The sequence below is a fragment of the Chelonoidis abingdonii genome, chromosome 2 (assembly GCF_003597395.2).
Source record: "Chelonoidis abingdonii isolate Lonesome George chromosome 2, CheloAbing_2.0, whole genome shotgun sequence".
In the NCBI taxonomy this organism is placed as follows: Eukaryota; Metazoa; Chordata; order Testudines; family Testudinidae; genus Chelonoidis; species Chelonoidis abingdonii.
In genome coordinates, this window is record NC_133770.1 from 51,876,843 (window position 1) to 51,889,259 (window position 12,417).

Sequence of the window (12,417 nt, forward strand, 5' to 3'; positions counted from 1 at the left end):
GATTTTAGCGCTACTCCTCTCGTCGGGGAGGAGTACAGAAATCGATTTAAAGAGCCCTTTATATCGATATAAACGGCGTTGTAGTGTGGACGGGTACAGCGTTAAATCGATTTAACTCTCTTTAAATCGATTTAAATGCGTAGTGTAGACCAGGCCTCAGACAGTGGCCAGCACCATTTGCTTCAGAGGAAAGTAGAAGAATCCTGCAGTAGAGATGTGGGACAATCTGCTCATTCCCAGTATATAAAATGAGGATAATACCTCATCTCATGGAGATGATGAAAGTAAATTAATATTTGGGAAGCACTTAGATACTGAAATGTTGAGTGCCACAGAAAAGTCTTTAAGGACAGTAATATGAATAGAGTGAAGTAAATAAGACCTGGGGCCACCCATCGACCAGTGATAGCAAAACATTGAATAGCTGCTAATTCAGTGAGCATCATCCAGCTCATGCACTGAATAAGACGGGTACTGTGGAGAAAATAGTATGTGGTGTAATGTATTTATAGACCAGAGCATAGTTCATATACACAAGGGGCAATTGTAATACTGGCATTTCCTACCATTCAAGTGCTTGGCTTTGCAACTTTAACGCTCTTTTAACATAGTTGCTTGTGTGTAACATACGTATAGTTCACAGCCGATGTTTGAGTATTTCCTAGATGTTAGAGTTGCACCAACAGGGCTTTATGTGTCAGACTGAGGAATTTAAGTTTAAGCAATCGGTATTCAAATGTTCAGTTTAAGATCCAAAGCCTTTACAGAAAGAAAGAAAGAAATTGTTTTGATCATTGTCTTCACACAAACACTGTAATTTATTTTTAAACGTTGTGTTTTATATCAAGAACAAAATGTACAATCAAATAATAACTTAAAAGCTATTATTTCTGTTTTACAGAAAGAAAATCAAACTTCGCATAAGTTATATTCTATTTCTGTTGGAAGATAGAGGTTACATATTTTTGTTGTGTAATCTAATCTTTAATCCTTTTTTTTACTAGTACAGAACTAGTTAAATCAGCTCCTGCTGGAAGTAACTCATAGCAGACGTTAATCTAGATGAGGGCTAAGTAATGAACTTCACAGAAGGCTGGCGTATACTGTGTCTGTGACACTAGACTGACGTCTGTGCGTAGAATAAATTCAGTATTTAGGCTGCTTATGGTATTCCAGTCCTTCAATTAAGTAAACAAATATATACAGAGCTACACTGGAGTGTATCCTTTGTGGTCTAAACACTATATCTTATTAAAATCATCTGCATGCAGTATGCTGACTTTGAGTTCTTGCCAGTGGTTTCATCCATTGTTAACAGTGATGCTAGGCTCTCCCAAAAGTTAAATACAGTGGTACTGTAGTTACGTGAAAAAAAGTGCCCTTGGTTACACTGGTGGTCATTTCACCGCGTATTACCTCCCACTTTGTTTCCGTCCATGTGTGTGGCATAGGGAGTTGTCTGGAAAAATGTAGACATTTTTCAATCATATTTTATAATTGATTGATTGAAAAAAAATCACAGGGAGCGGACTGGAAAAAATATAGACCTTTTTCAAACACACACACATATACATATGCTTGAGAAAAATATCAAAGGCATTTTGCAACTGAGTTCAGTAGGGCAAGTTCAGAGCCAAAATAGGTGGAGATGTGTGTGCATAGAAATGTTTGTATTTGTAGATATTATTTTCGCTTTGAAGTGCGGCATTGAAATCAGCGATAAAATACTTACTCACTGCATTTGGGTCGGATTGGATGCCTTAGGGTGAAATATAACTGTCTGGAGTTTTTATTTCTAAATGTCTGGGTCTGATCCTGAAAATGCTACACTTCACACACAATGCAGGATTGGAACAATAATTAGAAAAAAATTATCTAACTGGAACACTCTGTGTAATATTTACATTTTATCATCTTAAGAATATTTTTCTCAGGGAACTGTATTCATAAAGTGTTTACAATGAATTTCTTTTCAAGACAGCACTTCATTTTATATGATAATATGGATAGCATTCTATGTAGAATAAACAAAGTAATATTCTCTTGTGGTCAGAGGTTTGTTTTTTTAAATGACTCCATCAAATTGAAAGATTATAATGATGCCGATAAATCACACAAAGTATTCGTTCTGAAGCGTACCATCTTAGTCATTATAACTATCTTACCATACTTATTGTATTTGACAAATCAAACTAAAATGAACCTGAATACTTTTCCTTATGTCTTAATTAGCCACTCTTCAAAATGTTTTAACCAGTCCTTTTCAAGCCAAGCATAATTTGGTCTGAAGTGGTTTAGAAATGAGAATACTGAAATTCACAATTCAGCTTAGTTTTAGTTCTTGTTGGAGCTGAGATTTTTGTAAAGAGAGCTCTTGTAGGAATAAAGGCAGAGAAGCAGGGAAAGACGCCAATAAAAACCCAACCACAACTCATAAATGGTACTTTAAAATATTTTAAAATATAGGCCAGTTTCTGATCTCCATTACGCGGTGAAAGTTTCTGCTTTCCTACCACATCACTGAGATCAGAATCTGGCCTCTTATATGCAAAAGACATCAAATAACCAATTATGTTCAGCATATACAGAAAGTAGCTTATATACTGTGGAGGGAAACGACCTTTTTAGGATTCTATTTTTATACCTAGGTGCAGGGGATGCATGTACAGACACTGGAGAGACTTGCTCCAATGGGAGAAATGTATTTGGGAGAGCTAAATTCTCCTGTCAGAGACATCCTTGAGCAGTTCAGCACCACAGCTAGCTGTGCACAAGCTCACTGTCCGTGAACACTGGCAATCCACAACACAGTTTGACTCTTAGCTTAGCCAGCGAATGGCTGGTGCCACAGCAGGGAAACAGGGTCAGATTAACCTTTTGTGGGCCTGGCACCAAATTTATTTGCGGGCCCCCCCATGGGGGCAATGGAGCATGGCCCGGGGGGGGGGGGGGTTGGTCCCCAGAGTGTGGTGGCCAGCCAGGAGCAACATGGCATGGCAGGGAGGCCCGCTCCACCCAGCCCAGTGCGAGGGCACTATTTAAAACTGGCAAGTTGCAGACTGCACAATGGCCCGCATGGCCTGTGCTCCAGTGTACCCTTCCCCTCAGGGGGATGGCCATGCCATCCACACAGCCCCCTGCCCGACAGCCCAAACGCCCCCCCCCCACAATTCCCTTGCCAAACCTCCCCGACTCCGCTGTGCCCAGTATCCCCCCAGACCCTCCACAAATGCCACGACCTGCGACAACCACAACTGCCCAGATGCCCTACACAGAACCCCCACTCTCTGGTGCCCCAAACAGACAGAGATCTTCCCCACCCCCTCATAGTCATATCATGGTATAATTCCCCACTCTGAACCTTAAGCTGTCCAAAAGCTGGTGTACCACAGAATTCCTCTAAGTCAATTACCAGGCCTTAAGTACTTGTAGCGCTGCCACCAACTAGAATTCCAGTGCCTGGTAAACTCTGGTCCCCCCAAAACCTTGCCGGGGAACCCCAAGACCCAGACCTCTGGATCTTAACACAGGAAAGTAAAACCCTTTCCCCCACCGTTGCCTCTCCAGGCTTCCCTCCTGGGTTACCCTGGAAGATCATGTGATTCAAAACTCCTTGAATCTTAAACAGAGAGGAAAATTCACCTTCCCCCCTTCTCTCTCTCCCCTTCCAGACTCTCCCTGAGAGAGACAGTAATCCTAACACAGAGAGAAAATTACCTTTCTCTCCCCCTTTCCCTCCTTTTCTCTCACCAATTCCCTGGTGAATCCAGACCCAGTCCCTGGGGTCTCACCAGAATAAAAAAACAATCAGGTTCTTAAACAAGAAACTTTTAATTAAGAAGAGAAAAACAGTAAAAATTATCTTTGTAAATTTTAAGTGGAATAGGTACAGGGTCTTTCAGCTATAGACACTGGGAATACCCTCCCAGCCTAAGTATACAAGTACAAGTCAGCAAATTAAAATCCTTTCAGCAAATACACAATTTGAACTCCTTCCAGCCAAATGCACATTTGCAAATAAAGAAACAAACATAAGCCTAAACTCGCCCCTTATCTACCTAGTACTCACTATTCTGAACTTATAAGAGCCTGTATTGGAGAGATTGGAGAGAAACCTGGTTGCACGTCTGGTCACTCTCAGAACCCAGAGAGAACAACCACCAAATTCTAACAGCACATACAGAAACTTCCCTCCCTCAAGATTTGAAAGTATCCTGTCTCCTGATTGGTCCTCTGCTCAGGTGACAGCCAGGCTTACTGAACTTGTTAACCTTTACAGTCAAAAGAGATATAAAGTACTTCTGTTCTATCAACTCCAACTATCTGTTTATGACAGTGCAGCACCCACCCCAGGCCCTCTAGAGACCCACTCCCCCATGCCTCGCCTCCCAGCCCCACTCACCGGCCCTGCTAGGTGGCGACTGTGTCTGCCGGGCTGAGCCACCAAGGTGGGGAATCGCTCCGTCCCCTCGGAAGTGGCACAATCAGCTGGGCCTGAGCTCCGTCAGGACCCACTTTCCTGGAGGCACCCAGCCAAGCCCCCCACACTGCACCCCCCCTCCCCAACTGGCTGAGATTGGCCAGGCTTCTGCATCAGTCCCTGGTGGCTCAGCTCCAGGGAGACAGGTGGGGCCCCACTGGTGATAGAAAGCAGCGCCTGCCCGGAGCCAGAGGTGCACTGGGGTCTGGCCAGGAGGTAGAGAGAAGCCAGCAGGTGGGACCAGGGGGTGGAGAGAAGCCTTGGCTGGACGGTGGGCAGGCCAAGAGGAGCAAGTGGGGGGGCGGGGCATGAGGGGAGTCAGTGGGCTGGCGGGGGTCTCAGGGCACAATGCAAGCAGAGCAGGTTGGGACCTTTTCTGAGCCAGGCTGCATGGTGCCATTGTAAACCCAACACTGCTGGGCGTAGATTTAAGCATGAGATTTAATCATTTAAATTAAATGTAACTAGCAAACACAGGCCTCACTGTCCTCCTGGAAGGTGGAAGGGATCTTGTTCCCACTGCTCCAGGGCAGGGGTGCGAAAGCTGGAAGTGCTGCCTGCCTGGCATGCTCCTACCTGACCCCCCAACCCTTCACTTGGTCATGGAATCTGAACAATGTGGAGTCCCTATGTAGAAAGGAGTTGCCAAGTTCCCATGCCCTGAACACCCTTGGCAAGGTGGCACAGGTTACAAGGTGTGCAGGAATTGGTGCTGATTTTTCCCCCCCGCTATGGTTTTCGCTGCCTCTGATGTGAGGTTTCAAGTACAGCAATTGTCAAGGGAGTTCCTAGTAGCACACCTCCTATGCAGCCCACAGGACACAACTCTGCATGAACACAGCTCGTTTTGGGGATATCTTGGGGAACCTTCATGTTTAGGGGGTGGAAGCTGTGAGGTCATCCATACATGGTGATGGGTGAAAGGATTAAAGAAACTCTGCAGGTGGATATGTGCAGTTTCCATTCTCCTACTTATGAAGAACCGGCATAGGGGAGAATTAGCCGGGTGCGTAAGGTGCTCCATTGTTTCTTACCAGAATGCGCACAGGCTATCTGCCTAATGGGAACTCACATCTGAAGCATATGTTTATGCTGGGAGACCAAAGTCACAAGAGACTTTCAGCCTAGGATAATTATCATGTTATTTTTAACAGAATTTTAACCAAAATGTCAGAAGTTTTGCAAAGTGAAGGATGATATATTGTCTGTGTTGGCAATTCTATCCAGTAACGTTTACTGTCACTAAAGGATTAAGTTGCCAAAGAAATCAGATGATGTTGTGACATGTCAGAGAAGGGAAAGGAATGCCATATCTTTGCCTTCAGTATGAGCCATGCTACCTTAGCAGTGCCACTTTATTCGTTCTTGTCTTAAATCCCGCTCCGACTGACACCATGCTGACTGAGGCCACTAGCCTGAGATACAGATTTTCTTTGATTAGAATGAAATACAGGGGGATGTAGGGTTAATGCTGGCACAAACTGACTGAGATTGTGAGAACAAAATCTTCCAATTACAGGCAGAGCCACATTTATGCTGGCACAACTCCAAAACAGAGTGAATTTGGCTCATAGTGTTCTGAAATTACCTATCCATATCCCTGATGACTCCATAGTAGATGAGGCGGCTGCTGCTAGTAAGTTACTGCCCGCACCTCACAGGAGGAGTCATTTTTTGCTACTGAACTAGCTTTACTTTACATTGGGTTTTGGAGACTAAGGAGTTGTAAGATGTTGTCCTGAAGAGACTTTGATTTTGGAAATTGTTTTTTTTTTGCTGACACAGAAGTGGTCAGAATCCATCATCTACCACCATTCAATGTATGGAAACATCCCACCAATCCATGTTTTCTTGCTGAATCTAAGATGCAATTTAACTTAAACCTGTTTATCTGAAATCACAGTGGTAGAACTGGTGGAAAAAATAATCCCTAAGGTTTGAGGCACACAGCTCAGTTGCTAAACAGCGGATAGAAACAGGTTGGAATGTTTATAGTCCATTTGATACATAGGTACTTATCAGACAAGCAGAGCCGGGTTTCAATAGGCTAAAAATAATGTAGGTTTATTTAGGTTACAGAGGTAGAAACAAGGAGTATTTTTCATTAGTGTTTCATTTAGAAACAAAATGGGCTTTGTGATGCTGAAAGATGCATGCTAGACATAGCAAGGAACTTACAGTTTGAGAAAAAACAGAAAGGGCCAAGTATGGCCTTCTAGTTAAATGCCTGCACCCAAAAGCAAAATTTAATCCCAAATTCAGCCCCATCAGATTTACCAAAGCCTCAGTCCTGCAAACAAGTAAGTACACGTGTAACTTTGCATACATGAGCAGTCTCGTTACCTGTGTGCATAGCATTAGCCGCATGCCCAAGTGTTTATAGGCCCGAGGCCTAAAGTCTCTGGTAGAGATTTTTCAAAGCTATGCAGGTGATTTAGCTACCTATCCTTCTTTCAATACTTTAATGGGCAATGTATGACTAAATCCTTCGCACTCATCTGTAAATACCAACTTCTGTTGTCAGTATTGCTAGCTGACCGTTTATAAATATAACATTATTGTAGCTAGGCTAGAGAGAGCTGCTTAGTTTATCGTCATGAAGGGGCTAAGAACCTAGAGAGATACCATTTACTTTCTATTTCTGCTCACAAAATAGCCATAAGCTGATGGCAATTTATGCTAATATTTTTATTATCCAAATATACTCAGTGACTAGCATTTTTGGAAACATTTTACTGTGTTTAATACACATGAATATTTGAAAAATCTAGTGATGCTGCTTTGTTGTAAGTGGATGGGGGGCTCGGAAAATGGAAACAGTTGTGAAATATTTAATGGTAAAAATTGTGTAGCTTTTCACAGAAACATCGAAAAAAGTTGGCCATCTCTAGTTGTAACTGATCACATAAGCCACACGGTATTGCTTCTCTTACCTATTTTTTTTCAAATGCCACAGCCAGCCAACTATGACATTTGTTTTGTTTTGTTGCAAGTAAAACTTGATAGTTGGAACTTTTGTGGGAAATGACTGGACAAGGAGTCTGTGCATGGCACAAACAAATGCATTTAAAATGTGAATGGATATTTATGGGTGTTTTATGCATATTTTTTCAAGTCCATGTTGGTTTTGCAGATCTTCATTTTTAATCATTGTAGTTAGTTGTTCATACAGCACCCAATTTATGGCAGGCACTGTATAGACCAAATCCAAAGACATGGAGTGTAATTCTTTTCCACTGAAGTCAATGGAAATGTTGCCATTGATTTCAATAGGGCTGGGATTTCAACCCTTTTCCCTACCGCTGTCCCTTTCCACTGTAAGGCCATCGCCCTGAAAACAGTTTTATTTGCAGGACTGGGCCCTAACATTAGACATGACTCTGTAAATGAAACAAACAAGCAATAAGTGGAGTGAGATGAAGGACAAAAGTTGCAATAATAAGCTCATGTATCATTCTCATTTATGGCATGTGTACATCTGGGTGGTTCCACTAACTTTTCTTTTATTTACTTTTGTAGGGTAAATGTATGTACTTCACTCCATTTGGTTTGGGTTTTGGGAAGAGGTGATTTTTCAAATTTAAAAATAAATGTAAACACTTTCTGCTCAAGGTGGTGCTTACTTCTATGAGTAGTGAGAATTTGCAGGATCAGTACCAAACTTGTTTTGACAGCCTGGCATTTATTCATTCTATGGCCTGTGTTGTGCAGGAGGACAGACTAGATTATTATAATGGTCTGGCCTTACACTCTATGAATGTATAATTTTTTATTAAAATTCATTATTGTCTTTATTTCTTTTCCAATGTAACTTTACCTGTTCACTTCCTGACCTGTCTGGTACAAAATAATGTTCTTTAGATTGTTCAGTTAGGTTGCAATGCGGCTCTTACTCAAAAAGAAAACAACATAGGAACAGAATTGTCCCTAATGTGTTGTTTTAGTCTGGATTTGGCTCTTTTCATATTTTGATGCAACATATTAATAACGTTACATTATGCTCTGCAAGAAAATGAAACCCTTTATGAAAGAAGCATCAGTAGCCAGTGCGTTCAGTGGCAAAGCTTTTAACAGCTGATCTGTGTAACACTGCAGCTATGTTAGCCTCTAGCGGCCCTATTCTGATCTTATATCTGTGGGCATGTAATGCCACTTAGCTTGTAAAATCATCTCTTGTACGGGTGTGTAATCATGACCAAGCTTTCAATGCTGATGTTTTTGTGTACTTGCCTCCTTAGCATTTATTTTTATTTTCCCCAATCACATACTGTATTTTCAAAGAGGGGAAGATCTGTCTTTCAAATAAAAATAAGAATAGATCCATTTCTGTATATGCTTTCAGACAGCTAATTCAAGCTGCTTGCATTGTGAGTGTTGGACTCAATTCCTGAGTGCTTTCCTAATACTAAAATCAAGGAGAAAATATGCAAAAAATGGATATTAGAGATTCAGGGGTAAAAGTAGCAAAAATAGATTGTGAGCAAAGGCATAATGAGATATCATTCAGTATTATCATGAGCTGAGATAGCTTTCCTAGAAAGACTGCTGCTAAAGAATACAAACTGAATAACTATTTAACCAAAGTCCAATAATCAAAATACATAGAAAAATAATTATAGTTGTAAGCTCACTTTTCATACTGTAGCTGAGTGGTTTGAATACATGCTATCCATGGATCTTTTTAAACTTCACAATATTTTCCCACATATTCAATGTTTAATTGCCTCCTGACGTCGAGCCAGATCCAAAGCTGAAGTAGCTGGAAAGACGCTCATTGACTCCAGTGAGATTTGGATCGGGCAGTAAGGCTTCACCCTGCACACTCTTACACAGGTGATTAACTTTGACTGTGAAGGTCATCCACATGGGACTCCTACTCGTGTGCTTGCACAACCGGGCCTTGAACATTAGTACATATAATATCCTTTTTTTCTCAGCTTCCACTGATATTGACAGTTGCCTGTGCATACTGAGAGACCGGTTAAGCTGTCTGTCATCGAAAAAATGCCTGTTACAGTTCTGCAATCTACTATTTCTAAACTAATGAAATCTACCTTAAGTGTGAATAATATTTGTTCCTTTTTTTTTTTTTTTAAGTAGTAAGCTCTCCGTTGAGCCTATATCAATTGCATATTGGACACTATAGACTGGATCCGTTATGATCTTAAGTATCAGAGGGGTAGCCGTGTTAGTCTGGATCTGTAAAAGCAGCAAAGAGTCCTGTGGCACCCTGTAGACTAACAGACGTATTGGAGCATGAGCTTTCGTGAGTGAATACCTACTTTGTCGGATGCATTCGTCGGTATTCACCCATGAAAGCTCATGCTCCAATACGTCTGTTAGTCTATAAGGTGCCACAGGACTCTTTGCTGCTGTTATGGTCTTACTTTTTCTGAGCCTGCAAAGTGTTCCTCATGTAATGTGCATAAAATAGTAACTCGGTTTTATTATATGCTAACAGCCAACCTTGTGTACCATCCTGCTTCATGTCTTTAAACAGTTCCTTGTTCAGCACCAAAAGCTGCATAATGTCTGTAAACAGTTCCTTTTTCTTACTACCTTCCAGGGAAAGATCACAAGCTTTAAGACAGCAGCAAATACATGCATGGTTAATTTAGATGCTTGTTGCCATTTTCTGGTATTTGAGTTAATAAAAATGTATGTTCAGGAAGTTGTTTGAATTTTTCCATGATTGTATCAATCCTGTTTCGCATTCTCGCTCAGGAACTGCAGTGTTGGATCGAACTGGAAAGGACTGCAGCATTGTTTTGCTAGCTCACTAAAACATTCTGTCTGGAAGTTTAGTTGTCTGGCTTACATGTTCCTCTTGGAGCCTAATGTGTGATGCATCTTCACTAAAAAGATTAATGCTGTTAAATGGAAAAGGACATTGCATGATGACTTCAAAAATCAGATCAGTAAAGCAATATTTACTTGGTCTGCTTGAGCAGTTTAAAATTTTTGTGAGAATGTATTTTTTATTATTGTAACTTATTTAACATTGAGGAGGGCAACTAAAGTAAGCATAATTTATTGAGACTGATATTGGAAGTATTAATGAACTTTAGAACAGTATAATTCTTTATCTAAAGACTGTATTATCATATGCACTTACGACTACATTTTTAAAGGTATTTAGGGGCCTACCTTCCATTGATTTCACCTAATTACCATGACAAATCCGGGTCCTTGACTCCAATCTTGCATATGATTATACTCAGGAATAGTCTCATTGACTTCTTTGGATGCCTCACCTTTGTAAAATTAAGCATATGTGTAAACCTTTGCAGGATCGGGGCCTTGTGTTGTCTTGAAAAATATCAAATATACTAACATAGGGCCAAAATTTGCAGCTTTTACTCAGACAAAACATTCATTGATGTCAGTTAGCGCTTTACTCAGGAAAGGACGGGAGAAATGGGCTTTAAAATGCAGCAGTTATTTCCAACTGATTCTAAAGAGGGAGATGATAAATTAGTCCTGAAAACATGTCATTGCTTTACAACTGCAGAAGTAAACCACAGAGTTCTTTTGCGAGGGCCCCAGGCTGCAGTCCTTAATCACGCACAATTCACATTGACTCTAATAGGAATTATACATGAGTCAGGCCTGCAGATTTGGGCCCCAAGATACTATCTTTGCACTGCAAAGTATTCTCTTTTTGTGCATACCCACTTGACCTTTCATTTCATTTATTTTCCAGCTCGCTGTTCCACACAATGACGAATGGACCCGTTTTGCTCGGACACTGGTTGAAATCCGTGCCAACAGAGGGGACAGCGAAGAGGAAGGGACTGTAGAATTGTCTGCCTAGAGAAAAGCAGGTTTCCACTGTTTGTCTAGCACAGCATCTATCCCCTGTTGAGTATGCCAGTTTTTGGTGTCAAATCAGTATCGCTGTGGCTTTTGATGCCCGTGTCCCTGCCAGCATTGCTTAGAGAGCTCCATGTTAATCACACTGCGCTTTACACAAGGCTGAGAATCTCCAGAGCTGTTCCATATTTTATATTTCTGTCTGAAACATAAGAAAGAAAAGACAAATCAAACCTTTATGGGTTTAGCTGTTGCCTTTTAACTACTTAGTAGCTGTATTTAATAGCTAGAAACCATGGTTAAACTTGTGCTCACATGCACTTCTGGCATAGTCCTATTAAATCCATATGAAGCCAGATATGATTATGTGCAGATGTGGTGTGCTTCATGATATGGGACTGGGCCAAAGACTTTAGATGTGGTGTTTCACATGGTGACTTACATTATGAATGGATGTACTATACAAAAGCTGCTGCTCTTTATTTATTGCGGTGTGCTGCATGGAACATATTTATTTGAAAGCATTAAAATAAACGAGCCTAAAGCATGTGCATAATGAGAGCACTGCATTGTCTCTGTGCTGCTGTAGAGGCTACATTACCTTTCAAATATTAAAGATGTAAGATCTATAAATATTTGTTTGAGAGGATGGAATAATTTTTTTTAAATGCCTATTATTTCTAGGCACTTTAACAATATTTCATGTACAGCTGGTTGTTGATGCTTGTCATGGTAACACTAACAGGCTGACAAAGAATTGTGGTTCCTGAGTATGACACCAATATTGCCAATAAACTTATTCTGGAGCAACATAGTTAATCCTTTTTGGCCAGCAGTACTCAGCATGTTAATCGCGGGAGACTGGCTAGGCACTAGGAACATGTGACTTCCAAGAATTGCAGAATGCTCATACAACTGCTATGGCAGGGGTTGGCAACCTTTGGCACGTGGCTCGCGAGGCGAAAGCCCCCTGGCAGGCCAGGCCATTTTGTTTACCTGCCGCGTCTGCAGGTTTGGCCGATCACGGCTCCCATTGGGAACTGGCGCGGGCTGAGGGATGTGCTGGCCGCTGCTTTCTGCAGCCCCCGTTGGCCTGGGACAGCAAACCGCAGCCAGTGGGAGCC

The 12,417-nt window shown here is 41.4% G+C and overlaps 1 protein-coding gene across 7 annotated transcripts in view; it reads left to right on the forward strand.

Annotated features, from left to right (window-relative positions):
* Nucleotides 1-11,928, forward strand: part of DYNC1I1 (dynein cytoplasmic 1 intermediate chain 1) — a 268,510-nt gene extending 256,582 nt beyond the window's left edge. For all 7 annotated transcript variants that reach the window (XM_075062359.1, XM_075062360.1, XM_075062357.1 and 4 more), the window contains one exon: nt 11,184-11,928. In XM_075062359.1, the coding sequence (XP_074918460.1) occupies nt 11,184-11,294 (111 nt within the window). In that variant the 3' untranslated portion in view covers nt 11,295-11,928. The remainder of the gene's footprint in view (nt 1-11,183) is intronic.
* The last annotated feature ends 489 nt before the right edge of the window (nt 11,929-12,417 follow it).